At 42.3% G+C, this 27038-nt stretch overlaps 1 protein-coding gene across 3 annotated transcripts in view; it reads right to left on the bottom strand.

Annotated features, from left to right (window-relative positions):
• The window catches only part of NSD3 (nuclear receptor binding SET domain protein 3), a 1432226-nt gene that overhangs the window by 539776 nt on the left and 865412 nt on the right, over nucleotides 1–27038 (bottom strand). For 2 of the 3 annotated variants that reach the window (XM_069214018.1, XM_069214020.1), the window contains exon 15: nucleotides 11972–12121. The exons of the other annotated variant lie outside the window; for it this stretch is intronic. In XM_069214018.1, the coding sequence (XP_069070119.1) occupies nucleotides 11972–12121 (150 nt within the window). The remainder of the gene's footprint in view (nucleotides 1–11971; nucleotides 12122–27038) is intronic. 3 annotated transcript variants of the gene reach the window in all.

Genomic DNA, 27038 nt, shown 5'->3' with positions numbered 1-27038 from the left:
AAAAGGTTGAAGCTTTTCTAAATTCAATTTAAGCCACACCTTATCCATACTATATTCAGTTTAATGCACCAGCACTGCTCCCTCAAATCAATATGAGGGTGCTATTTTATTTAGCCTCCAATTTCAAATCCCTTGACATTTATGGCACATTTTAAGGTTTGCAATTGTACATCAACCCACTTTATTTATATACAATTTATTAATCTGTTAATATTATTACATTTTGTAAGCAGTGGCAGACCCCCTGAAAAGGCTTTGCGGGCTCCCAGGGGTCCCCAGACCACTGGTTGGGAATTACTGTTCTAGAACATTTGTCTAATAAAATCGTTTTAGGGTGTAAGACACCATTAAACAGTTAGAGGGCAGAGCTCTGGACCCATGTTGAAGAGCACAGATCAAAAGGAATTAAAGTCAACCCGCAGGAGTGGCATCTATATATGCATATGTGCTGTCACTGAGAGGCAGTGCGAAGCGGCTGTGCAGTACGAGGCCGCCATTTATCGCCATGCGAGAGCAACTGCTGAAAGTGTTCTGATCTGGTATGGTGCATGCGGGGCTTCAAAAGATGAGGACTCAACGGTCAGAATTATACATTAGAAAAAAGGTTGAGATATACAAGGTGAACAACTCAATATGAAGGATGAGAGTGGACAGCAGTCTAGTATGATGTTCGTAAGTGATGAAACTGGAGACATGAAGGGGAGGTCTCAGTACAGATGGTGGTTTGGAAACCTCAAGTAGGGGTGCAGGGTTAGTTATAGGAGGATATGTAGTGGGTGAACCAGTTGAATACAAAGCATTTATGACTTTTAGTCAGGTGGACATGGCATGGAGGAGGGTTCAACTGCTTTTTTGAGTACACTTAAAGTATTCAGGGTATATGCCGGTGCTGGGACAGAGACTAAATTGAATGGGTTGAAGGTGCCTAAGTAGTGAGAGAATTTTGTTCATATGGGAGCAGTAGGAGTCCAAAGGAGCTCTTGGGGACAAAGGGGTTATGGCTTTCAGAATGGGAAAGAGCTCTGTTTTAAATCCATCCCTATAATTTCTTAACAGTTATTACACCCTAAAGAAGGGTCTGGAAGAGAAAGGAGAAGGTGTTGTGAGTAGCACAGTCAACGCAGTTATGATGCTGGGAATGATGGAGTGGAAATAGTTATTGTTTGTCAGAGAAGACAAGACTGTATTGTGTGAGAAGGGAGAGCTATTATGGATTTTGGGATTATAATTATAATTCCAAAGTTAACTAGTGGCACTGAAGTATGAAACCGCTCCAGAGGCTTAACAGAATTTTAGAAGAAATGGGTGGTAGATGATCACAATGTGTGCATAAAATGGGGCAATGTCTGGAATGATCTAGTTTTACAGTGTGGCAGATGTCTTAGAATAAGGTGGGGAGGTCATAAGTGTTTTGGTTATAACAATGCCTACAACCTAGTCTTTAAGGGAGAGGTAAGAAGAATTTGTAGAGTGATGTGGTATTCGTGCTATTGAAAGGTCATATATTTGTGTCATCTTAGATGTGAGTCAAAGGATGAGGTTATGCGGAGGAGATTTGGTGGGTGACAGTTGGATGTAAGGGATTACTAAGTGAGCAACAGTGAAATATAATGGGGAAGCGGGAAGACCAGAAAGGCTGAATGAGCCAAAGATGCGGGAGTGGGAGAGAGGGAGAAGGGGCGAAGAGAGAGGGAGAAGGGGGGAAGAGAGAGGGAAAAGGGGGGGAAGAGAGGGAAAAGGGGAGAAAGAGAGAGAGAGAGTGAGAGAGAGAGAGAGGTGTATTTGGAGGTAGCATGCCTGAAGTTGAATTGATAGTCTCCTCTATGGCAAACAGGCAACACGAACAATGCTATTACAAAGCATTACTTGATCTGCAATATTTTTTACTTATTACATTCAGAATAAGAAATTCCATGCATGGAATCTTCCTCCTCTGCACAGGATGGTGGATTATATGGATCCTTATTAATAGGACATCTAGTGGAAGCAGTGCATTTAGCAACTGAGCCATACTATTTAGTTATATGTGCATTAACCCTAACTGCCTTTGGAACCTAAATGTCTGCAAAGGAACATGTCAACCAATGTTATGTTAAAAGGTTTAAAGTTTGTGAGACACAAATTTAGAACGTACCAAAAATGGCTTCATATTGCGCATTAAGATATTAGGTACTTATGACATATTTATCCAATCAGGGTCTTAAATTACATTTTCAAAGGGCTTAAATCCATCAATTCCATGTAAGAAATAATGCTTAAGGCTATTTTTTCTACTACAAGAAGACTTGGCCCGATGAACAGATGTGACAGACTGCCTTTTTCAGTAAGTAACAAAACAGCGCTACTGCTGATTGCATTACTATGCATCATGTCACAGTAGGCAGCAGTGTAAACATGGGGCTCTGATCCTATGTCCACATATCAATGATTTGCCTGTAGGAAAAGTATTTGATTTCTCTGTAATGAGAGTTGAAAGATTTTTCCCATTGCTAGCTCCTCCCAACAGTAACAGAAGCTAGTCTTCTATTCAAGCCTTCATGCTATGTCACCGAGTGCAGGAAATATATGAAATTCAAAGAATGGCTGAATAATCAGCTCGGCAGCCCTCTAAGATTCCGAGCATTTCCAATGTATTTTAAAAAGCACAACACAAAATAGTTCAAATAAATTAAAAGATGTAACTTAGCTAATTTGACACAGAAGCAATTTGGCATTCAAAGCACAGGATACCACAAAAGGAGCATGACTAGCCTTACCAAAACACGAACTTTACAGAACAGCTTCCCTATAAGCACACAATGAATACAATGCAGATAGGAACCGTGCTGTCTGCCTTATCTCACATGAAGGAGAAGCTGCAGGTCAAAGTTCTCTTGCACATAAACGGTGAAGCTGTGTGACTGAGGAACAGTGAGATGTGAACATTTGTTTTCTCTACAATATTAGCCTAAGGAATTGCCCTATTCTGTGTCCTTTTCGCTTAGATGTCATGGAGCGCACAAGAAGTAGTCGAAATCAGAAAGATGGGCTCAGCTGTCAGCACGACGGCTATTTTAGAAAACAAAAAATTACACATTCAATGGTCGACTGTTGTACCAAAACTACTAAGACATTGACTGCAACTGATGTTTTTTTCAGACATTTATAATATTAGAGCGAAAACTTCCACTAAAGAAGCCTCTCATGCAATTAACGTATCCTTGTTGTTCTCTGCATTCAAAGCATTGCTAACCATAGCATGTGAGAGATTAGGGAAAGTGTGTAAGAAGTAAGCTACTTACCTTCAGTAATGGTGGCTACTCTATCTAACCGCAGATTCCTCCACTGTAGAACATTCCCTGGGGCCAGACTGGATACAGAATATTTTTAGCATAGCCCCAGCTGGTGGTGTACAGTGGCTTCAAGATGAACATGCTCTACCCCGAAAGTGTTGCCTTGAGCCGCATATAAGCGCTCCCAAGCGTGCTGAAGCACTTTCTTGACACTATCGGCACCCTGTTACTCGAAGCTCAAAAAACAATTAATGATGTCAATGCAGAGATTTTTAATTTGTAATATATGATGGAAAAGGCTCTATTCCACAGAATGGGAAAGTGGAAGGTCAGTGAGGAGTCTGTGATTAGACTGAGTACCACTACACCATCCATTGCATCTGAAGCACAATGGTAGCTACACCCAAGATAAAAGAGTAACAACATTTTGTAGAAAGGCTACTCTAGTCTTCAGCACCAGTTTGTCCAGAAAGAAGGTGGAATAAGACAGCTGGACTGACCGAGCTTGAAGCTCACTCATGAGTCAAACTGAAGTTATTGAGATGAGAAAGGCTGTCTTCAGGGTAAGGATATGTAGAAGACATCATTAAAACGGCTCAAAAGGGGTTACATAACAAAAGTAAGGACCAAACTAAGGTCCCACTGTGCCATCATAAAGATCTCAGGAGAACATGTGGACTAAACCTTTGGGAAATCGCATCTTAACAGGTGATTTTAACAAGGAGAGTTGGTTCATTAAACACAAAGGCCGAAAGGGTCGGCAAATAACCTCTAACTGCGCCCACTGCAAGTCCTTGCTTGGCAAAAGAAAAAACAAACAATACAACATCTGACAGTTTGGCTTGCAGTGGGTCCAAATTATGGGAGCCTCATCAAGATACAAACTTGTCCCTAAGTCTGGCGTAAACAGACTTTGTAGAAGGATGCCTGGCAGCAAGAATGACATCAACTACTTCTCATCTGCTGACCTTGTTCGACCTGGCACTAAGCAATCCCGCCAAATGACTAACCAGCAGAGATACATTGGCGGTCGAGCCAGCGCCTAAGCCCTTTCGGGCTAAGTGCAAACAAGCACACACTGTCCTGCTTTTGCAGTACCACATGGCAGATGTGCTGTCCATCAGGACCTGAACTGGCTACCCTCTCATGGATTGGAGAAAGGCCTTTAGTGCCTACCAAATGCAGATGTGGAAGACAGATATGGTGCCTCTGATCTACTGAAGATCCCTAATTTCAATCTTGTCCAAGTAGCCACTGGACCCCAAAAACTATACATCTGTCATTACTGTGATCTCTGGATGGGGCAGGTACAAGAGACTTTCACAGGTCAGGTTGGTTTCTGTCAGCCACCACTGAAGGTCCAGGTCTACCTCACCTGAGAAACATGTTATTGGAGAGTGAATCCGAGTGCTATGCTCACTGCATGTAGAGGTTCCACTGTAGAGATTGCATGTGCCAAGGAGCATAGAGAAGAAGGATATACGAAGCCAAGAAGACTCAGAAGGTTCTGCGCCGGAACACAGCTGTGATCCAGAAGCATCATGATCAAAAACTCAATGTCGCAACCTTGCTATTGGGAAGGGGGCAGCAAGTAGGCAATCTGCTGCATCGGTTACAGGGACTTTGGTTCATTGATCGAGCTCTCAAGGAGGATAAGAGGAAGTTGGTTTCTGCAGGTGATCCATAACTGTTTGCAGCATGCTTCCTTTCAAAAGCAAGCTGTTGAGGTACTGTGCATCCCAGAGCTGCAACGATGGGCTGCAACCACAGCCATTGCTGTAAACATAAAGGTGGAAGGGGAGCCGGACTTTGACCTTGAATTGAAGTGGCCATGGATGTGGAGCAGGCCTGAGGTGTGAGCGGCCCTGCTTAATGTGTTTCTTCTTGCCTTTCAGGAAGAATAACATCAACTACTTCAAGAGGACAATCTAATAAAGTCCATTTCTCCTGCTCAATCTCCACACATGGCGGTGTAGATTGCACAGGCCGGGTGCAAGACTCTGCCCTGCTGATGTGACTGAAGATACTCCCCAAGGGGAAGCCTGATTATAGGACAGATGCTCATGTCCAGTTCTGGGTACCACACTCCAATAATCCAATCTGGAACCACCAAGATAAACTGTTCTTGGACCTTCGTGATATTCAGAAGTCTGGGTAGGAGGTGTAGTGATGGGAATGCATCCAGGAGTCTAGTACTCCACTCTTAGCGGAATATGTCTCAGAGAGAGCCTTCTTGGGAACTCCAGTGTGCAAAGGTGCTGACTCTGCATGCTCTCAGTGGGGGCAAAGAGACTGAACTGGGGTTCTTCATATTGCTGGAAGATGTGTTGCGCCATCTCCGCTCCTAACTGCTATTTGGGAAACCCTAGGCATCACCGCCTCAGTTCATCTGCACTGGTGTTTAAAGATACTGTCAGGTGGTGTACAATCAGGAAATGCCCTGGTGATTCAGCCAGTTCCAGAGGTGCAGGGCCGAGGACCCCATCCCACCATGCCTTTTGCAGTACCACATGGTGGCGGTGTGGTCCATGAGGATCTGAACTAGCCTCCCCTTGACTGATGGTAGGAAGGCTTTCAACACCAAGTGAATAGTCCAGAACTCCAACATGCTGATGAGGAAACAGTCCTCTGATTTCCACCTCTCTCAGTTGTCTCAGAAAGCCTCACCAACCCAGAAGTGATGTGTATATAACCCCAGTACCATCTGGGTGAGGTTAGGAAAGGGGTATGCTGCAGGTGCAATCGCTTTCGAGTAGCCACCACGGCAGATCTGCAGAACTTTTGCAGTCTCCTCTGGAACCTGGAAGGAATCTGGCAGGTTTTTTTAGTGCTGCGTCCGCCTCAGATCCCAGTGCAAAGAACAAATATGCCACCTGGCATGGTTGACGCAAAGGACTCAGGAGGCCAAATGTCTTAGGAGCCACAAAGCCACCCTCCTCAAGATCCAGGACCAAAGCTGAAAAATCTGAATCATAGTCCGAATGTCTTGGACTCTCTGATGTGGAGGGAAGGCCCTTGTATCCCACTGTCTTGGTTGGCTGGAATGAAAAGGAGTCTCTGCAAAGGAGTCTAGTGTGACATTGGCACGTTGACAGTGAATCCCTACAATGTCAGGAAGTTCACCGTCATCTGGGAGAGGTTCACAATGGTCGTGAGTCTGCCTCCAAAGGCAAGTCATCAAGGTAGGGGACAACTAGTACACTTCATCTCCGATGGTACACTGCAATCACTGCCATCACCTTTGGAAATAGCTCAGGGGCCCAAGTGAGGCCGATTAAGAGCACTACAAACAGAAAAGGCTTGAAGCCAATCTTAAACTACGAGTAGCAACTGTAGGCCTGCAAGACTAACTCAGAAAGAGATGTCATGGAGGTCCAGTGTCCTGGATTCAGGACAGACAGAACTAGCCCAGAGTCAGGATTTTGAATTTGTCCTTCCACAGAAAGTAATTGCAAGGTCCTTGATGTAAAATTAGATGAAGGCCTCAAACGTTTTTGGGCACAAGGAAATAAATGGAATAACATCCAGCTTTGATTTCTGAGCTAAAAGTGCTTGATGATCCTTCAGCAAAATGGAGAAGTGCATCCCGTAAAAGATGCTCTGATTTATGTGAATGAAGAGGCTGGTCAGAAAATGAATGTCAGGGTATGGCCTGTTGAATTATCTGCAGAACCCACCTGTCAGGTGGTATGGCCAGCCTCCTGTAGAAAAAATGAAAGATTCAGCCTCCCAAAGGGTGATCATGTGCCACTTAGGACAAACTAAATGGTGTAGAAGCTACTGCCACAGAGGCTTGGGACTGGGAAACTCGCTGTCCATTGCAAGACTGGATGATGTTTGATAGATCCCTAACCCCAAACACGAAAAGACTGGGTTGCTTGTTGTTGTAGTGGAGGGCCTTTGTGTTGCCTGTAAGTGAAATTCCTGGCAGTGTCTCAAAAGGGGCAAAAGTATTGGAGATACTGCCTTGTGGGCGCGGAGCGTTTGTGCTGTGGTTCTACTTTCTTTAAAGCATTCTACAGAGCAGTCTGCCTTCTCGCCAAATGCATGATACCTGTCAAAAAGCATATCCCTGAGTGACGCCTAAACTTTAGCCGAGAAGCCCGTGGATCAGAACCATTCATGACACTAGAAAATCATGCTTGTCCTGGTGGCTCTGCCTAAACAGGCAGTCATGTCCAGGACTGACCATATGATCTATTTGGCCGCATCCTGGCCATTCTGAATGATCTACTCCAAGTTGGGCCTGAATTCCTCTGGAGTGCTGGCAAGATGTCTGCCACCATTTCCCATAATGCATGGGAGTACCTACCCAATAAACAGTAATCACTGACTGACCGAAGCGTAAGGTTAGCTGAAGAGAACACTCATTCCTCGAACGACTCAATTCTCTTCAACTCTTTCTCTGGGGGATGAGGTGGGGGTTGGAGGTCCTAGAGAACGAGTTTTGGTTGATCCTGCCAGAGTAGGGTCCTGAGCCAAAATATCAGGATCACTGGGAGCAGGTCTGTGGTGGTGTGCTACCTGTCTATTTAAAGGTGGGCAGGAACACGGCGTCAGGGTTTGGCTGAATGGAAGCAAGGGGTCAACAAGCTCTGCCCCAGCTGGAATAACAGTGAAGGCATTACGTTTTGTTTCCACAGATGGCAATTGTAAGTCCAGGCCCTCAGCAGCACATCAGATGACAACAACAAATTAGGAAGTTGCTTCTGTGGAGGGACCAGGAGGAGAATCCAAGTCGACTGCCAAGGGACGTCTCAAGTCCACTGGTCTCTTGTAGGCCCAAATAGAAATTGTTGTTTTCATTTTGTGGGGGAAATTAATCCCAATTGTCACCAAAGGCTGGCAGGCTCTGGTGAGAATCCGATCCAAAAAAGGTGCTGGAGCACTGGAAGGTGAGGCTCCGAGGCAAAGGTGCTGTTTAGAAGGAGTAACAGGGAATAGGGGGTCAGTCATGTCGGGACTGCTCTAGGTAGCGACCTCGATTGTAATGAATTTGATTTGGAGTCAGGACTTCTAGTTGGCAAGAGTCAGCGTGGATCATGGTGCAAGACAGAGTCAGCTTTGGAGCTACAGCTGGACCTGAAGCAAGTTAAGGAGGCATACACTGTGCCAAGAGAGGACCTGCTAGCAGTAATCAAGATGGAGGCCTCCGCAGGCATGCCTGAGAGAAACAGTAGGGTGCCAAAGATTTGCAACATGGTCCCTTAAATGCCTCAATCTGTTGCGACATCACGGATGGCCTGAGAATTCGGGATTCAACTGGATCATCTGTGGAATTGGCTCTCCTGCAGGGGATCAGGAAGGAGACCACTGGGCACCTTGACATCTTCACGACTTGTCAGAAAGAGTCCTTCCGTTTCTTTAGACTTATCAAGAGACTTGGACCACAACAAAGGCCTATCACGGGAGCGGCCCGAGAGTGGAAATGGATTTGCCCTTTTGACTTAGAGCAGGAACAGGGCTCACATGACTTCCTGCAGTTTTTAGTAATGAACAGTTCAGCTATGCAATCACGAATCGTCTTAAGGTGCATAAGGGCACACTCCTTGCACAACTTGTGAGTCATGTACTGAACCCAAACAACAGACACATACCTCTTGGGAATCTGTCACAGACATCTGCTTCTGATGGTCCCATCAAGTCCAAAATACTATCGTTTTAAGACAAGGCATGTTCCCTTGCAAACCAGAAATCACTTTTGATAGGAAAAAGAAAACTCATCAACTTACAAAAAAAAAAAGTTAGGTGCTAGCTCTGACTCCACAGATGGAGATGCGAAAAGAAAGGAACTTATGTCGGTGTGCTTTATGGTTCCTGCCATCACTTCCAAAGCAGAGCTGTGCTGATATGGAGCTGCCCAACTTCACCTACCGGCTCAAGTCTGGCATCTATGGATGTTCTGCAGGTAAGAAATCGGCAGTTAGAAGTAGACATCTGAAATTTCATTCTAGGAAGCAAGACAACGAAAGGTTTCCATGCCTGAAAAAGAATACCAGCTGTGTAGCACTAGAAATCTGGGCAATGGCTGGTGAGGGGGCAGGATGGTACTTACTTCCGCAAAGGAATACTCAGCCGAGTTGCCTACAGAAATTGGTAAATTGACGCCTTTCTCTAGGAGAACCTTTTCCAGCCATGCTGCTGTAGTCATTCCTAACCAGTTCAGAGGGAAAGGATTACAGATTACCCAACAGTGGTCAGTTGTTAGTAAATGTACCTCATGCTACTGGCACTATGCCTGGTAGAAATTCAACCATTTAATATGCATCTCTTCAAATTGTTTGCTATTTGGCAAACAAATTTAAAATACAATGTAAACAATAACCTTGACAGACCTTGACTGATATATATATATTTTTTTAACTAAATCATTAAAATATGTTTTTATTGCCCAACATTTCTTATACCCATCATTTTTCTTGACAGAATCGGTTGATGGTGCAAAAACATTAGTCATTGAGACTCATCTGGTCTTCACTGGTTCCTCAAAAACAGGGAGGCATATAAATCTATATATCTACAGCTCAGCCTTTTACCCAATGGCCCAATGATTATCATTGCTGAAGCCAGCCACAGGACTCACGCTTGTGCACACCGAGATCACGATACTTAAACAGGACAGAAATACACAGTGGAGCTGGAACTGGTGGTGCGGGGTGCTGAAGCACCCTCATAAAACTTGAAGTAGTTTAACTGGAGAATTAACAATTAAGGGCCCATTCCAATGTTTTTGCCAGGCAACATCTGTTGATTTTATTTTAAGAGACAGACTGTCACATACCGTTATATAATGTTATCAGACTGCCCTCCACCCACCCCAATAAAAAAAATGTTCATGCACCACTGCATTACAAAATAGATTTCACAATATGATTTCCACTAAGCTAGACGTCCTATTTCACCAAAGGATTATACAAGCATTACAACTGAAAAATACACTTTAGTGAGTAGAAAGATTCTCTGATCAAACGGGGAGGGGGGTGTAGAAATACAGAGCGTTAAATTATTCTGCGATTGTTTTCATTTGCTCAATAGTTTAGATGTAGCTTGTTAAAGTGACTCACATGCCTTCAAATGTGGCCCAAACAAAAAAATACCTCCTGCCTGGACCTGTTTGATGAAAGCACTGTATTCCATTATAAGGAAGTAGTAAACTGTCAGTGATTGAGAACTAGTCGAACTCCAAAATATCAAGTGATGGTATGATTTTCTTTTACAAAATGACTGCATGGGTGGGGAGTATTTCTGACCATTGATCAGAAAATCTTGATCACTTGAGATGCACAAGCATAACACACGTGGCAGACGACCAAAGTATCCTTGAATAATTAGTAAATATCCGCTGTCTGCATTTCCTCTTTTGAGATCCTGAAGGGTGCTTTTAGTTCTTTATGATAGCAAACTTCATGCTGCTCATCAGTAGCTTTAAGTCGATGCTTGCACAAGCCTTTTTGATTACATAACTGGAGTGGTCTCATCTCAGAGGAAATACAGAGAGCAACAGTTACTAAAAAAGACGATTAGCTTTATAAAATGAAAAACAAACCAAAAAAGCCAGTTACTTCAGTGCATATAAGGCAACTTATTAGTTGTGCATTAAGCGATGTACATGTTGCTCAATCAGAGGGCTTAAAACAATTTTAAATAAACTCCCTAGGAGCAGTAGCAATAGTTAGAACATATATTTTAATTTTGTACAAAAAAGAGAAACATATGAATCATCTTTGAAAAGGAACACTGATAAATCTCTAGATCATGTTTTTAGTTCTCTTTAAACCACCTAATTGTAGGGTAGTTTCAAAGTCAGAGTACCAACCGCATCAAACTAACAAAAACATGTTCACACTGTTGAAATAATGTCTTGGTGACTGACCACTACTAACTACTGTTCCCACTGAAGGTCATGCCAATTTGGACAAAAAAAATATACAGATGATTTTTTGGTCACAATAATCAAACTGACCGACTTAACTAAGAGTTTTCTAAAGTATTAGTATTTTTTAAGTAAAACATACTCCTGGATAAATATTTCTAAAAGCCAAACATCACTAAACCACCTGCTATCCAAGCAGCCTTAGCAAATCAGGAAACCTCAGCACGGCTACATCTTATTTGTGCATAGTATTGTGAAAACTCACCATGATGAGTACCATTCACCATTTCAGCTTTGAAACACAATTTATTTAGGCTGGCTAGACTATCTTGTTGATTTTTAAAAAATAAGCCCATCACTGTATCGGAAAAATGTAATAAGAGAGAAATTATTTTTCCCTATATTTTGTCTTTGGATAAAGTCCTAAGCCTGCGTTTTCGGGTATTTATCCATAAAATCTTAGCTCACACAAAAATAATAAAAAATGCTTTCAAACTGAAAACCAGAACCACAAAGTCACAGATCTTTAGAAAGCAAAGCTAGCAGAGAATCCACCAGCATCTGAGACCGAGAAGGTTGCTCCATTTGGCAGACATAAAAACAACCAGGTTGGTGGAGAAAGTTAGACACAAGAATTGTTTTAAGCCCTCTAAGGATTAAGCTGGCAATATAAATAAAAGAAAACATTGACTAAGAATAATGCAGCAATACTGAAAGCAACAGATGGTAGAGAAAAAGCTGACATTTTAAAAACGTTTTTCAAAAGAAGCAGCAACTAAAAGAAAGAAAAAGCAAACAAGAGAGAAAGACAAACTAATTTGGTTACCTTTCTCACATTTCTTTTTGGAAGCTGACGAAGAAGAAGGAATCATAGGTAATTTCATCAACTCAGCACGATTTGATTCATTCAGAAGGTAGTGGGACTTATAGGTATATGTAATGAACAAATTGTCTGAATGGTCCTGCACTATTAAGCCTATATGAAACAAACAGAAACAAATGAGTTGCTATGAAGCTACCCATGATTCCACAAGGAAAAATAAAATAAGCTGAATCAACAGCTACAATATATACATGTTCTTTCACAAAAGATTAAAAGGATGATCAATGAAAAGTTAACATGAGGAAGGAACAAAAAGTAGCAGAATGAAGCAAAAAAGAAAGAAGATACTAAAATCAAATGTTAGGTCGCGTGGAATGGTAATCACAAAAGCAAGAGATGAACTACTGCAGAAAAGGAGACACAATAAAATCATAAATCTACAACCCCTTAAATTGTGCAGGGTTATGGTTTGCTTTATGTTGCATTGTTTATGGAAAACGAACAAAGGGTGGCAGAAAAAAGGCTACATTTCTCCCAAACATGCAATACCGCCAATTCAGAGACGAACAAGTCAATTCACTATGGGTCGCCAATATCACTTAACTGTTTATCAAAAGATCTTCGTAGTTGCAAAATTAAGTGACGAAAATATTACGGTGTTTAAAAGCAAAGACAACAAAGAACAGCTTAAGTCGTACGTAGAGGATCTGGACGCCATAAACGAAGGAGGCCCTAGTGGGGTGAAGCAGGGGGAGGAGATGCTGCCCAAATGTCTCCCTGAGTTAGTGCATCAGGAGCCTCTACAAACTAAAAAGGCGAGACTGCCTTTCCATCCAGATTTTTCCGAGTCATTTCCAACACATTTTCTCTGCAACGTGTTGTAGCCTTGAAGGGTTTCAGCTCTCAGATTACACAAATTTGGGACATGGGCCAAGATCATAATTCAATTTTTTTAATCTCAGTATTCTCAAATGCATAGCAGACATCTATCCTGGAGCAGTATTTGAAGGAAACCTTTGGGAGATGTAGTTGAACTACTGTAGTAGTTGACGTGTCTGAGTGCAATGAACTGCAGGCACAAAAGAGCTACAAAATAAATATATGCACTACTACAAAACCTGTGGTTGTTTGAAGAGCAACATACGACATTCCATTCTAGTTGTCCAACACAATGTAGCTGCACCCAAGCATACATCAATAACCTAATGGTCATATCGATTAGGATTACAGCAGGAAATTAAGCATAGCCTTGTTTTTGGTAAGCGTATACAACCTTTCCAGAGGCTACTAATGAACTGCCTACACAGTTTTTGATTAGCTGACCTGGCTCCATTTAAAACATCATGTCTTAAAAAGATGTATCGTACCACAACATTTGCAAGTCCATTCCGTTTCCAAAAGGGCTATGCTCCTTTAAACCAGTATTTATACGTTTTGTGTGCTTAAGTCCACAAAAGTAGGCAGACTAATTTTCACCAAAAATGAAGAACACCCCGACCTTCTCAAAATGCAGACGGATAACTGCAACAGGACTCTGGTCTGTACCATGTGCTTTTGTGTAAGGTGTAAAATTGGACTGCGATATCTACCAGACTATGTAAAGGTAGTGGACTAATGTCCTGCTTTTGACACCTAACTCTCCTATGGAATGTCATCCATCATTCTACATTTTTCCCATCAAAGAATTTGCTGCATGCACCACTACAGTTACAGAATAGTCATACAAATACTGAGAAACCCCAATCGATGCTCTGTTTTGTTATAACTGTGACTGCTGAAAGAAAGGTTCTCCCAAATACCCAAATTTTGGTCTTAATAACGTACAAATTGTAAGAAAAATATACCGTTGTCGGGTGGCATGAAAACAGCCTACCCATACACCCAACAGCCCACCCATATCCCCAACAACCCCAGTTATATGCAATTTTATACGTCGGCAGATCTTTTTTGAATGACATATTGGTTTCGACAACCTCAAAAAGAGCAATAGGAAAAAAGTTACTCACCTTTAACTACAGGTTTGCAGTTTTGGAACCATTCATACAGGCAGCATGTCTTCAGGCAGGTTACAAGGTGACAATATGCTTACTAGGAACCACACACAACTAAGAAACAGAGGGCAAGCAATAAAGAAACAATGTATTGTAACCCCCTAGAGAAAGGCTGTATGTGAGCCCAAAGTCCTCTGGGGAAAGCATCACTGATGGGAGAAACACATTAACAAATTTGTTTACAACGTACATGAGGAGAGAAAGAATATCTAAGAAAGTTTATTTTTAAAATAGATTACGCAGCATAAATAAAGAAGCCCTCTTCCACATCAGACTATTCAAATAATTCACTTATTTTCTTACATATGAAGGAAGAATGAGTTTTAAAAATCGAAAAGTAACCAAGGATACTACAGAACACTATGCACAGAGAATGATAGCCAGGACAAAATCCTTGAGTGACTTGACGACAGGGGTCATGGGACCGGTGAAGCTCATCCAGTGATATATGCTGGTGAACCTGGCCCTTTCTGCAGGGTCATCCACAGACTTTTTGCCTTTATTCTCCTGTTTTCTAAAACTGTTTTTGTTGGCTTTTGGGACTCTGCACGCTTCACCACTTCTAACAAGTGCTAAAGTGCTTGTGCTCTCTCCTTTAAACACGGCAACCTTAGCTTACACCAAATTGGCACATTTAATTTACTTTTAAGTCCCCCGTAGAGTGGTAGTACATGTACCCAGGTCCAGCAAATCAAACACTACTAATGGGCCTGTTGCATTTATTATGCCACCAAGTTAGGTTGCCTTTTAAGCATGTCTAAGGCCTGCCACTCCAATCTGTGTGTGCAGCTTCAAACTGCCATTTCAACCTGGCAAGATAAATGTCTTGCCAGGTCCAAACCTCCCTATTTAGGGTTGAGCGTGCAATCGCTCTGGCCCCTGTTGTAATCTCTCTGTGAGATTTTAACCACACCTATCACTTTCGTTGGTTCGTGGGCTTTCCTCATTAGTGAGAGGCACACATACGTCATGCCATGTCCTCCTCGAGAGCACCAGCCAACTACTAAAAACATACGAGACTCCATTTTTTCCATAAGGTTTCTGGACTACTTGTTCTTTTTATTTCGTAGGCAGCGCAATCTTGCTTGGCCGCAATTGAGCACTTTTCTAGTGTTTATCCTAGCGCTCCTTCGAGAACTGACGGTTTTACAAAGCACGATCACGCTAGTTTTTATTATTACTATGTTCATGGCAATGTACTGATTAGAGCTGCAGCGAATGATGGGCAGCCAAAAAAGGCGAAACCGGACTGGTCTTTTTGTTCTGCTTAGAGTCCTTCACGCTCATGGTGTGGCACTTTAAATCAGCTTTTTTACGTGAAACTGTATTACTTTTCATACTCGGTTTATGTGGCAAAAATAGTCTGGTTAGGAGTTTACAATGCGAATAGTTCTAACTCGAGCAAATGCAAGACCCAGTGCACTGCAAATGCTTGTTATTATAAGTCATGCCTAGGGTAGGCCATAAACAGCCCAGAGGGCAGGGTACAGTATATTTAAAAAGTTGGATGTGTAGTTTTAAGCTTTACATGTCCTAGTAGGGGAAAAACTCCTAAATTTGTTTTTCACTGCTGTGTGTCTACCTCTCCCATAGAATAGCATTGGGTGAACATATTACATTTAAGAAGTGATAACTTTCAATTGGGAGCCGGTAAGAATGTCTAGTCTGGTGTCTAAAGAATTGTAATTTAAAGCCCTCTTTTGTGGTAAAGTCGGATTTTATGTCACAATTCTGAAAATACAGCTTTTAGAAAGTAGGCAATTTCTTGTACCAGCTATTTGTGTCTGCCATCTGTATTGCGTGTCAAATGACTAGGTGCTGCTACTCTGCTGCCCTGCTGCCTGAGTGAAGGACTAGAACTGCATCTTGGACACAGGACCACCAGAGTGAATCTGAGTACCAACTGGCTGGCCTCCTGATCAGAAGCCTCAGAGTCAGAACAGGCTTTCACCACCTTGAACCCAACACCTGGACTCAGTCTGCTGTGAGTCTTGTCCTCCAAGTGGTGCCATCCCAGTCCTGGACCCTTGGAAATGGATTTGAAGATGTTCTGCAAGTCCAACTGTGGTCCAGCAGGCAGGACAGATGCATGTCCTTGCAACTCTGCTATGGCACCACCACTGCACGAAGCATTGCTGCAGCAGGATTTTGCATCGTAGCCCACAACCTTCTCAGAACTGCCGCCCCGCAACACATCATCGACGCAGGCCTTTGCATCGCAAGCACATAGTCAACAGCATCCTTGATGACAATGCCAGACTATGTATCACAAGCCCAACAACTTCTTTGGAACCAGCCAGTTCCCAAAGTATCCTCAAAGCAGGATCTCACACCATTCCTCAACCAGGATTTAAACTACTCTTGTTCAGCGGGCCTAACTTGGTCCCTATATCCAGCCTGCGCTCCATCAAGGTCAGCCTGAACTTGTGACTGTGTCCCGGTCCGGCTTGACCAAATAACCACAGTTGGTGCTTGGGGCTTCTAGGCGTTAGTTTTACTTAAAACTCTGAAATTATATATCTCTGGTTCTACTGATTGGATGGTCTCAAATAATTTATTATATTCTACTCTATTTTTTTAAATTGGTATTGGATTTTTCTTATTTTTTTCACTTTATTATTTATTATTGATCCAAGTGCTGCGTAAATACGTCACGCATTGCCTCCAAGTTAAGCCTGACTGCTTTTGTGCCAAGCTACCAGAGTATTAAGCAGAGATAATTGGGGGTGGCTGCTTGTGGTCTCCCCCTGACAGACTGCGGTTTCTGCTTTAGTAGGGTTTCACCCCCTCAACCAATAACCTAATTTCCTACATATGCAAAGTAAAACAGGTGAAGGAATAAGACAATTTATAGAAGAAGAAGTACTGCCATCACATTGGGTATCATGCTGGCACAGAACATTTAATTAATGTGCATGTCTGAATCATTCCTAGGTGTAAATCTGAAATTCTCTAGTAAGTTTTCAAAGAAGCAGTTCCAGCATTACATACTCAACATAACATTGATGTTTAGTAAACCATGTACATCTTTGGAAAGTCTGTGAAACAACTGATGCAGCGCTTCAGCTGTGCCCACCAATGTTCACATTTCAAAGCCCATGTTTTTAAGAATTGACATTATAAATACCTTCATTGGGGGAGGGTTGCACATGAGTATGTGAATCAATGAAATATATTAAAGAATGAACAGTTTCTTACCTGTAATCCTAGTTCTCTCTTACGGGAATCTCAACTGAAATCATAAGCACTGAATAGTCCTGCCCACAACAGGAATCCCGGAGCAGCTCTATTTCGCCTTACTTTGGAAAGGCCCGGAAACATATGTGACAGACATGTTACATTTTTGTAGCCTTAAAACAGGATGAATTGCCAAATTTTATTGAATTACTTTAAAATTTAGAATGATAAAAGGGTCATACCCTTAAAAAGCACTCACATAAAAAAAGAAAAGTGATCTTTTAAAAACATCCTTCAAAAACACTTTTTATTTCTTTTTAAAGTACGTTGAGGAACAATACATAGCAATGTAGCCTGTGTAGGATACAGCACTGAAACAATGTAAAAATATCCCCCTCCTTTAATGACCTTCTAACCTCCAGTGTTCCATCATGCCCCGTAGGTGGCAGTTTGCTAAGTTCTTTATGACAAGTGAATCAGTAGTACAGCTGTATACATGTTTTATTTCTTCCATCGGAGAGGAGGGAGTAATCCCTATGATTTCAACAAAGAGAAAAAACAAATTAGGCTAACAAATTCTTTAGCGATGCTTGCCCCACTTCGGCATCAGCCTTAAAGCATCTCAATCAAGACAATAGTGTCTTGTAAAGTGTAAACTGATATCCAAGACACAGCCTTGCAAATCTCACCAACTGGGATGTTCTTAAACCAGGCAGCAGTAGCTGATTTGCCCCTGGTGGACTGTGCCCAAAGATCACCACTGTCAAAGCCACTCCAGAGCAATGAGAATCATTCTGGCTTTTGAGTGTGAAAAGTTGATGGTCGCTATCGCCACTATGAGAATTAGGCAAAATTTGCCTAACTAGTCGATCCATAGTGCATTCCCCAGTGTGTCCGGTTGGTGGAACCTCAAGCTGAAGCATGGGCATTTTTTGTTTTCTCAGTTTGCGAAAAGATCTATGTGGGGGAAAACCCCAATCAGAGACTATGTTGTGAACAATAGTGTAATTTAGAACCAACTCATGATTTTCTTGAATGACTCCTCCTGAGCATTCTGGGTTCCCAGAAGATTGAGCGCTGTAATCTTGAGATCCCTGGCGATTAGCCAAATATTGTTTTGTATGAGTTGCCAGAAGCACACTGTCTTCCCATTTTCCTGAGGTGTGATCCCAACGGTCTTCCAGACATTGTTGGAGAGGGCGCATGAAGAGATGTGCATGCGGGACTAGGAAGATGCACAATACCATTGAACACGGGGGAAGAGACTAGTTTTACTGTTTGAAGGGATGTTTTCTTTAAATTGTGACATTTCTGAAGGATAATCGCCTCTCCTCCAAAAGAATCAATTTGTTGTGTCCTGTTTCTAGAAATGCACCCAGATAATGAAGGGGTTGAACAGGTGTTGAAATGATTTGCCTTGATTCACATGCAGACCTAGCCGATTGAGAGTCATGACAGTTGATAATGTTGGCTGGCTTGCTTGCTGATAAGATGACATGATCAGCCAATTGGCAGATAAGGACAGACAAAAATTCAAATTTTTCCTGAGGTAGGCTGCTACAACCGCCTGGCATTTGGAGAAAGTTTGCAGTGTAGACTTGAGACCAAAGGAAAGTATATTTTATTGATAGTCCTCTTTTCCTACCATGAACCTCAGGAATCTCCGATGGTTAATGGCTATTGAAACCTGAAAATAGGCATCTTGCAGGTCTATCGAGCATAGCCGGTTGCCTAGATATTATATTCTATTATAGATAAAGATATTAAAGTCTATTATATTCTCTCCTTTTTTACCCCCATCTGACCTCTGTGGATGGAAGCTCGGACTTCATTCTAGACATCTCATTCTCAGCATGAGAGCCAAAAAAGGTTTTACCAGAAAACAGCAAATTGAGAACTCAATGTTGGGCTTCGGGTTTCAAGCCAGTGAGTCTCAGCCAAGAAGAGTGCAGAACAGCCAGGCAGTGACAGTGCCATTCTCTGCTAGAGTGGAGGAATCTGCTACATCACTAATAACTTGGTTCAAGATCATCATGCCTTCCATTGACTATCTCTTGGAAATCTTGACACTTATCTCTAAGAAGTTTGTCAACAAAGTATTGAATGGAGTCTCAAAGATACCTGTCAGCATTCAAGGATGGCAGTTGCACTAGCAGCTTTCATGGAAACTGCAGATGTAGGTGCAGACCTTTCTGCCTACTGAATCCAGTTTCTTACTTTATTTATTAGGAGGTACTGTAGAAGATGGTGCCCTGGTATGACGTTTTGGAGCTGCTGAAACACTGAGTCTGGAATTAGATCTGTGCGAAGAAAGGACGGATATTCATCCAGTGGTCTGTATTTCTCTTGCAGACTTAACGAGCAGGCTTTACAGTCACGGGAGTCAGGAAAAGTTCAATCACTGGTCCTAAAAGGCCTGGAACATCAAGGCTGCTAGTGGTCTAGCTTTGGACTTTTGATGAAGTGTCTCCAAGATTACCAACGTAGCTGTTGTAGTAGTCTGTAAATCCATATTCAATTTGTTAGCTCCCTTGATATGTACTTCCTGGAAGGTGTTAATATTGTCTATTGGTGATACTATCATCTGGAAGATGGTGTACGACGAGATTGGGAGGATCCTGATCTAGATGTAGAGTATCCTCTCCACCTTGAATATGAGAGTCTGCGAGATCCTGAACAATGCCAACGGTGGGCTCTTGATTTTGACCTAGACTTATAGGAGTGCTGTCTGGTGTGATGGGAGCGAGATCTAGGGTGCTTTGGTGTATGTGTCAATGGCTCAATAGGTTGTGGTGGCGGAGAGACTGGAGAAATTGGAAATGGAGGAATCGCTGGTTGAGGAGGAAAAGGAGGAAAGGGATGTGGAATTTAATAAAATATTTACTTGCTCAAGGGACAGCCTTATATATCTACTTGTCCTGTAAAAAAATCTGCTTGTCCTTTTGGTGCAATGTAGTACAGCAACACATTCTGGCAGCAATCCCACTATATAAGAGCTCTGATAATAGCCTCTCTGATTATTCCAGGGATAATACTCTAATAGGGCTTGAATACTAGCAGCTTCCTTATTTTGCCACCATTCTGAAGATCTGCACACAAGGGCTAGAGGTAGTGGTAAGCAATAGTTCCAGGTTTGGAATGGTCCTTTTGAGTCTGTGCAAACCTACTAACTTTTGTGTTTAAAGAGTTTTACCCAGCTTTTCTCTCATCATTTTCCTACTGAGAAAGGTTGAAAATTTACTCCTGACAAGAGTCAGAAGTAAAACTTCTTCCAGGGTTCACTGCTTAGAACTATTGTGGCAATGTGGGATTTTTGGGACCACAAAAAATAATTTAGCTTTTTACTAATATTTGTTATTATGGTGAGGGCCCAGCAGCTCCCACAACAATAAAATTTTACAAAAGACATGTCAAAATAAGACATGCACTGATTGACCACCAGTGTCCAACCCATTGGCTTTGCCAATGCTTCTTTACACAGGGTTTCCTTTATGAATATTTTTGGGAAATAATAGCATGCATCAAGACATTCTACTAAATGATGCTTCAAAGAAATGATACCTAAAATTTCACACTAGTTTAGCAAAGCATTTTTATTAACATTTTATTTTGAAAGCAAAAAAATATAAATCTTGCTGTCAATCTTCTGCAAATATTTGCATTTAATCACAGACCACTCTGAGAGCATTATAAGACGCCTCAAATTTTTAAACTTGGCAAACGTGTACACATTTTTTTGTTTTACTGGCACCACCATCAGTAATGCAGTCTGAGCTTACAACGTATTTAGAATGCTCACTCTAATAATAAAAACTTTGTATTACTGAACCATAAATACAAGTTCGAACAGCATTAACATATAGACAGAAATAGTATCTCAAATGCAGACAACTCCTTTCCCTGCTCTGTAATGTGGTACTGTAAATTGACAGCCAAATGGTTTGTGCTGCGGGGAGTTTGGCCTACTTTTCCCAAGGACAAAATAATCTTGAAAACATGTTGTCTTTACCCCCAAACAATAAGTACTGAGTGTTGGTTTATAGGAATTCCGCACCCCTGAGGAGGCGGTGAAGGATGAGGAAAGCACTGTGGACATGGGTTAGGATGGTGATTAGGTCCTAGAGTAGTCCAAATCAGACTCTGAACGAAGTCTGTGCACTTTTACCATGAAAGCCATTCCATAGCCTTGGTCAGGACAGTTGTATGTCGTCTCAGGGTTAAGCGATGTCTCAACATCTAAGTTCTTGACATCTTTTTCTGCTGCAGTCAGGCCGTTCACAAAAAAGGATGGCATTTTGTGAAAAATTAGATAAATATCCTGTCAGGAAATTATCCAGAAATGCTCTCCTCCCTAAAGGAGTTTGAGTGAGTCAGTTTTAGAAAACCTAAGTTTGAAATGTCTGTGGAAAGATCTTTTTAAAAGGCACCTTGCTGCTCCAGGATCCTGTTAGCAGGAGCTGGAAAAACGAACTGCGTAAACTGCCACCTACAGGGCTTAATGGGACACTGGGGTTAGAAGACCCTTAAAGGTGCAACATCCTTTTTACATAGTTTCAATGCTGCAGCCTATACAGGCTTCATTGCTGTGTATTATTCCTTAGCTTACTTTAAAAACAAGTAAAAAGCGTTTGTGAAGGATGTTTTCAAAAGATCACTTTTCTTTTTTGCTTAAGTCATTTTTAAGAGTATGACCCTTTTTCCTTCTAAATTTCAAAGTAATTTAATAAACATCAGCAATATAGCATGTTTATAAGGCTGCAAAAATGTAACATGTCTGTCACATATGTTTCCTGGCCTTTCCAAAGTAGGACGAAATAGATGTGACTTTGAAACAACTGCTCTGGGATCACTGCACGTGGGTGGAACTATTCAGTGTTTATGATTATCATAGAGATCCCCTGAGAGAGAACTGTAGTTAAAGGAAAGTACACTGCCTCTGCAGAATTTTAACATTTGTATATTTACATATTTGAATCTTGCAACAAGCAGTTACAGTACCTATGAGACAGAAAGGCAGATTATCATTGTACTGGAGAAGGTTTCAAGCCAATACTTTGTCACTCTTTGGTTTGCATGTCCAGTCAATAGCGCTTTTTGAAGATATGGGAAAGCCCTCCACCTGAACACTTTTTAAACGTCAGAAGGTATACCCGTTAGTAAATGGCCATAGTCACTAAACCCCCAGACCTACTTCTAGTGCTGTTAATATGCCTGGAACTCACCTGCTGACCTTGCTGCAGAACAAGGTTATATATTCCACAATCCACCTGGCTCTGCCATGTTTAAATAGCAGCTGATCCATATTGGAATGATTAGAGGCCACAAAATATTTGTCTGCTCCTCTTAAGGATTTGACCTGGTGCGAGAAGAGTTTGAGGGAAGCATTTGATGTCTAACAAATGTATAGATTTGTTTACAAGCTTGGTAGGGTTAGGGAATATATGCAACAGATAGGAGCACACACGAGTACAGTAACACTAGAATCTAGTTCTGTAACTAATGTCATTGAGACAGTTATAAGGGTGTATACTAGTTTTATTCGCTTTATGTTCTAATAGGCACCGTTAGGTAAAGAATGTCAGTTACACCAAATGCAACCAACAAGTGTTTTGTCTCGAAATACTTTATCAAGGTGGTCAATTTATAACAATAGCAGATGCTACATAGCACAACATTAGCATTAAACAAGAATTAATAGTGGAGGGGTAAATACTACATAAAGGGAAGAGAAAATGGCACCAAAAAAACAGCTAGGAGCACACACGAGTACAGTAACACTGGAATCTAGTTCTGTAACTAATGTCAATGAGACATTTATAAGGGTGAATGCTAGTTGTATTAGCTTTAGGTTCTAATAGGCACCATTAGGTACAGAATGTCAGTTACATCAAATGCAACCAACAAGTATTTTGTCTCGAAATACTTTATCAAGGTGGTTAATTTATAACAATAGCAGATGCTACATAGCACAACATTAGCATTAAACAAGAATTAATAGTGGATGGGTAAATACTACATAAAGGGAGGAGAAAATGGCACCAAAATTAAGTAGTAAGTAGGTGGGGGGGGTGAATATATCTGAATTTTCATGCTCAAGAAAAACTGTTGGCAGACTGTGCAATAAGTCTCTTAATATGTTTCGGAGCTAAATTAGTGCCCAAGTTTCATTAGTGATAATATTTGAGACAGTGTAAGTTATAAGTGACAGCAAGTGAGCTGATGGAAGATAGTAAAAGAAACAAGGAAAAAAGTAATTGCCCTCAACTATTTATAAGAGTGACCGGGAAGATGAGAACATAGAGGTCTAAAAACGATATAATTTGTTATGATGTAGTTAGTGTTGGTTATATGATAGCGAAAGTAGGACGGTAGGACAGTTGGAAACTGTAACTCTGGGAGAAAATCCAAATATTATGGTATAGCTTATTGATGGAGCAATCTGAAAAATTATTTAAAAAGGAGACGTTGTGGGAAGCGAAAACTACGGTTTAGGTAACGATATTAAAGGGTAAGATCCCTGGAGCAAAAAAGGGTCGGACTGTGCAGAAAAGGACCATCCCCAGATGGGTTGTGTTCTGCATTAAAATTTGCTGTGCATTGGCCAAGAAGCAACCCCCTGAGGGCTTGCAAGCTCATTCCACCAGAGCCAAAGCTGTGACCACTGCGTCAGCACATGGAGTTCTGGTTCTAGATATCTGCCAGGCAGCAGCTTGGGCTTCCCTGCACGTTTACCAAAGATTGCTGCCTGGACAGTCAGGACTGTCATAGCCAGCACTTTTCACATTTGATCTTGCAAGACTTCCTCCTCTGAAATTGGTCCTCAGACCCAATTCTGGGGATGGTATTGCTTTGGTATCTAGCCTAAGATAAGGAATCTGCCTTTAAAAGTCTGTATCATATGATACAACTTGCTTAACCTCGGTAACATGTTATCTGGTAAACACAATATATAGCTGCAGATTCCTTACCTAACCACCCATTCTTCCTGCTCTGCGAACAGATTTTTAGGGACAGGGCTATATTCCTTTGAGGACCCTCGTTTTCCACACCAGTGGTTAGTGTTCTTTATGGCTCTGCACTTCTGGCATTTAAAGTCATGAAAATAAACTGAGGTCAGCACACCTGAGTGGGGCCTGTATTGGTGCAAGGATGTCACTTCCAGAGCAGACAAAGGCAGTGACATACACGCAGTCAATCGATGCTACCTTCGAAATCCAGTCTGACGCCTGGAATAATTCTAAGGAAAAAAATCTGCAGCTAGATATAATCTCTACCAGACAAGGTGCTACTGAAAGTAAGTAACTTGTTCTATAGTACATGACATTAGCACATTAGTAATATTTCCAATGTTATTTCTGTGTAACCTATTGCTCTACACTCATTAACTTTGGTGGGACTAGGGAATACCACTCACTGTAGTCAAAACAACCTTAAACACTACCCTTAAGGCAGTCTATTTCTTTGTGTACCTCCTTTCTACTCTCTGTCAGCCTATCATTGGAGAGTTAGAATGCTTTACTTAATACTATTCTCGGTTAGTTGAATCTTTTTGGACATTTTTAATAAGGGGGCATCTGATACACTCATTCCATATAGAAGCATTGACGTGGAACTCATTATGCGCATCCTTTAATAGTATTTTGCCTAACTGTACTAATTTGTTCTGGTCTATTTATGTTTTTTCTACCAGGCTACAATTACCTGTTTCTTTAGTCAGATAACCACAGACCAAATAGATGTGACTACATTTTACACGTTCATATTCATATATTTGAGTCACTGCATATTTTGGTTAGAAATTGGCTATTTGTTTTGGCTTTATCGATTAAACTTTTGTTCTTTCGCTTTACATACTTGCTCTCTGTTTCTTCTCCATAGGTGAGCTGCAACCACCATCACTTTGGTGAACCCCTGAGGGGCGTTGGTCAGGCCAAAGGGGCTATGGCAAACTAAAAATGCTTGCAGCCGACCATGAACCAAATGTAATGCCTGTGGGCAGGCAGGGCAGGAATGTGAAAATATGTGTCTTGCAAGTCCAACGCTACCATCCAGTCTCCTGGCCAGATAGAACCTGCGCCAGTGTGAGCATCTTGAGTTTCTCCTTGCTGAGGAAGAAGATGAAGGACTGCAGGTCTAGGATAGGACAAAGGCCTCTAGCCTTCTTCGGCACTAGAAAGTAGAGGGAATAGCAACCATGACATACGTCTGGTGCGCAGGACCTTCTCTAAATCTCCCTTTGCCAAGAGAGCCACAACTTCCTTGCAGAAAAAAGAAAGATGATTCTCCGTCAGCCTGTTTTGAGATGGTGGCATGGGGGAAGGTTGGTCATGAAGGAGAGGGAGTAGCCCCTTCTGATAATCTGCAAATCTCATCTATCTGATATGTTGGCCTGCCAGTGGGGCAGGTGACTGCGAATCCTACTGCCAACTGGATGCCTATGATGGTCAAAGGGCAGATTAGGATGGTTTGGAGGCTGCAGGAGGGTTGGTGGGCTGACCTAACCTCTGGCTGCCTGATCCGCGAGGCCTATGGATGGTGCATCCTAAGCCACGCAGAGGCTGTGGAGCATGCACTGGCTGGCAGCCCCTTCTGTAGCCATGAAAGGGGCATAAAGTGGACTGGGGGTGGCATGTGGCTGAGGATAAACCCAAGGACCAGGCCATATAGTACGACTGTCACCTTTGTCTCCAAAGAAATGTAAGCCATCGAAGGGCATGTCCATCAAAGAAGGTGTGACATTTCCCCAAAAAGCCAGTAGTGCGAAGCCAGCTGTGGCACCTAAGGGCCAACTGCTATGCCCAGCAAGACAGTTGTGTCAAGTCCACAATGAATTCTTAACTTTGCTGCAACACTCGCGTCTGCTACAGCTTGGGAGAGCACGGCCCAAGACTCCTCCAAAACGGATGCAAGACTTGTACAACTGTATCCCACAGAGTGTGGGAGTAGCAGCCCAAAAGCCATGCAGTCTTCACGGACCGCAATGACAGGCTGGCTGAAGAAAACATTTTCTTCCCAAGGGTCACCAGTTTCTTGTACTCCCTAACTGGTATTGAATGCACCAGTTAACATGGAAGGTGGAAGGCTGGACCACCAAACTATCAGGCGAGGTGTGTTGTGTAAATAAACTTGGGTCCACTGGGGCAGGGCGGTGAGAACGGGCAATGGTCTTATTCACAGGTGCCCCTGTGTTGGTCTTGGATCAGGTACCCACAAGGACATCTGTAAGGGCTTCATTGAATGGGAGGAGCAGTTCAGAAGAGGAGACTCCTGGCTCAACCACCTCTGTCAAGATATTGGTCTTGATTGCCACTGAGGGCAACTGAAGGTCGAGGACCTCCACAGCCCTCTGCACCACCATTGCGAAAGACGTTCCCTCCTCCGTAGCCACAGTAGGGAAAGAAAGCATGCCAACATCTGGGGAAGTATCCAGGCCGCTAGCTTCAGTTGCCCTTGGCCAGCTCGGTATTCAAATGTTCTTCACTGGGATTATCTTTGCAGTTGGCTCCAAAAATTGAAGCAGCCTTTGAACGCTTCTCACTAAATAAATAACGATTTCATGGACTCTTCCGCTTTTTCCAAAAAGTTTTAAAACCTCCTTCAACATTGACATTCAGTACCATCCTACGTAAATGTATGGGCCCACACTTCAAATCACTTTGATATCACAGACCTGTGTTCCTAGCCCTGTTGTTTAACAGACATGTGGCCTGCTGGCTGATGTAGGCCTCTCTGAGGTTTGCACTGCAGCTACAGCTGCTGCCACTTCACAGACCGGGTTCTGCCTTCCTGGGGTCAGAGCAGCTCAGTCCCAGGAAGGCAGAACAATGCATTTCCTTTGGGAG

This window comes from Pleurodeles waltl, chromosome 11 (genome assembly GCF_031143425.1).
Source record: "Pleurodeles waltl isolate 20211129_DDA chromosome 11, aPleWal1.hap1.20221129, whole genome shotgun sequence".
In the NCBI taxonomy this organism is placed as follows: Eukaryota; Metazoa; Chordata; class Amphibia; order Caudata; family Salamandridae; genus Pleurodeles; species Pleurodeles waltl.
Note: the sequence above shows the minus strand (reverse complement) of the source record. Positions and strands in the feature narration are given on the sequence as shown.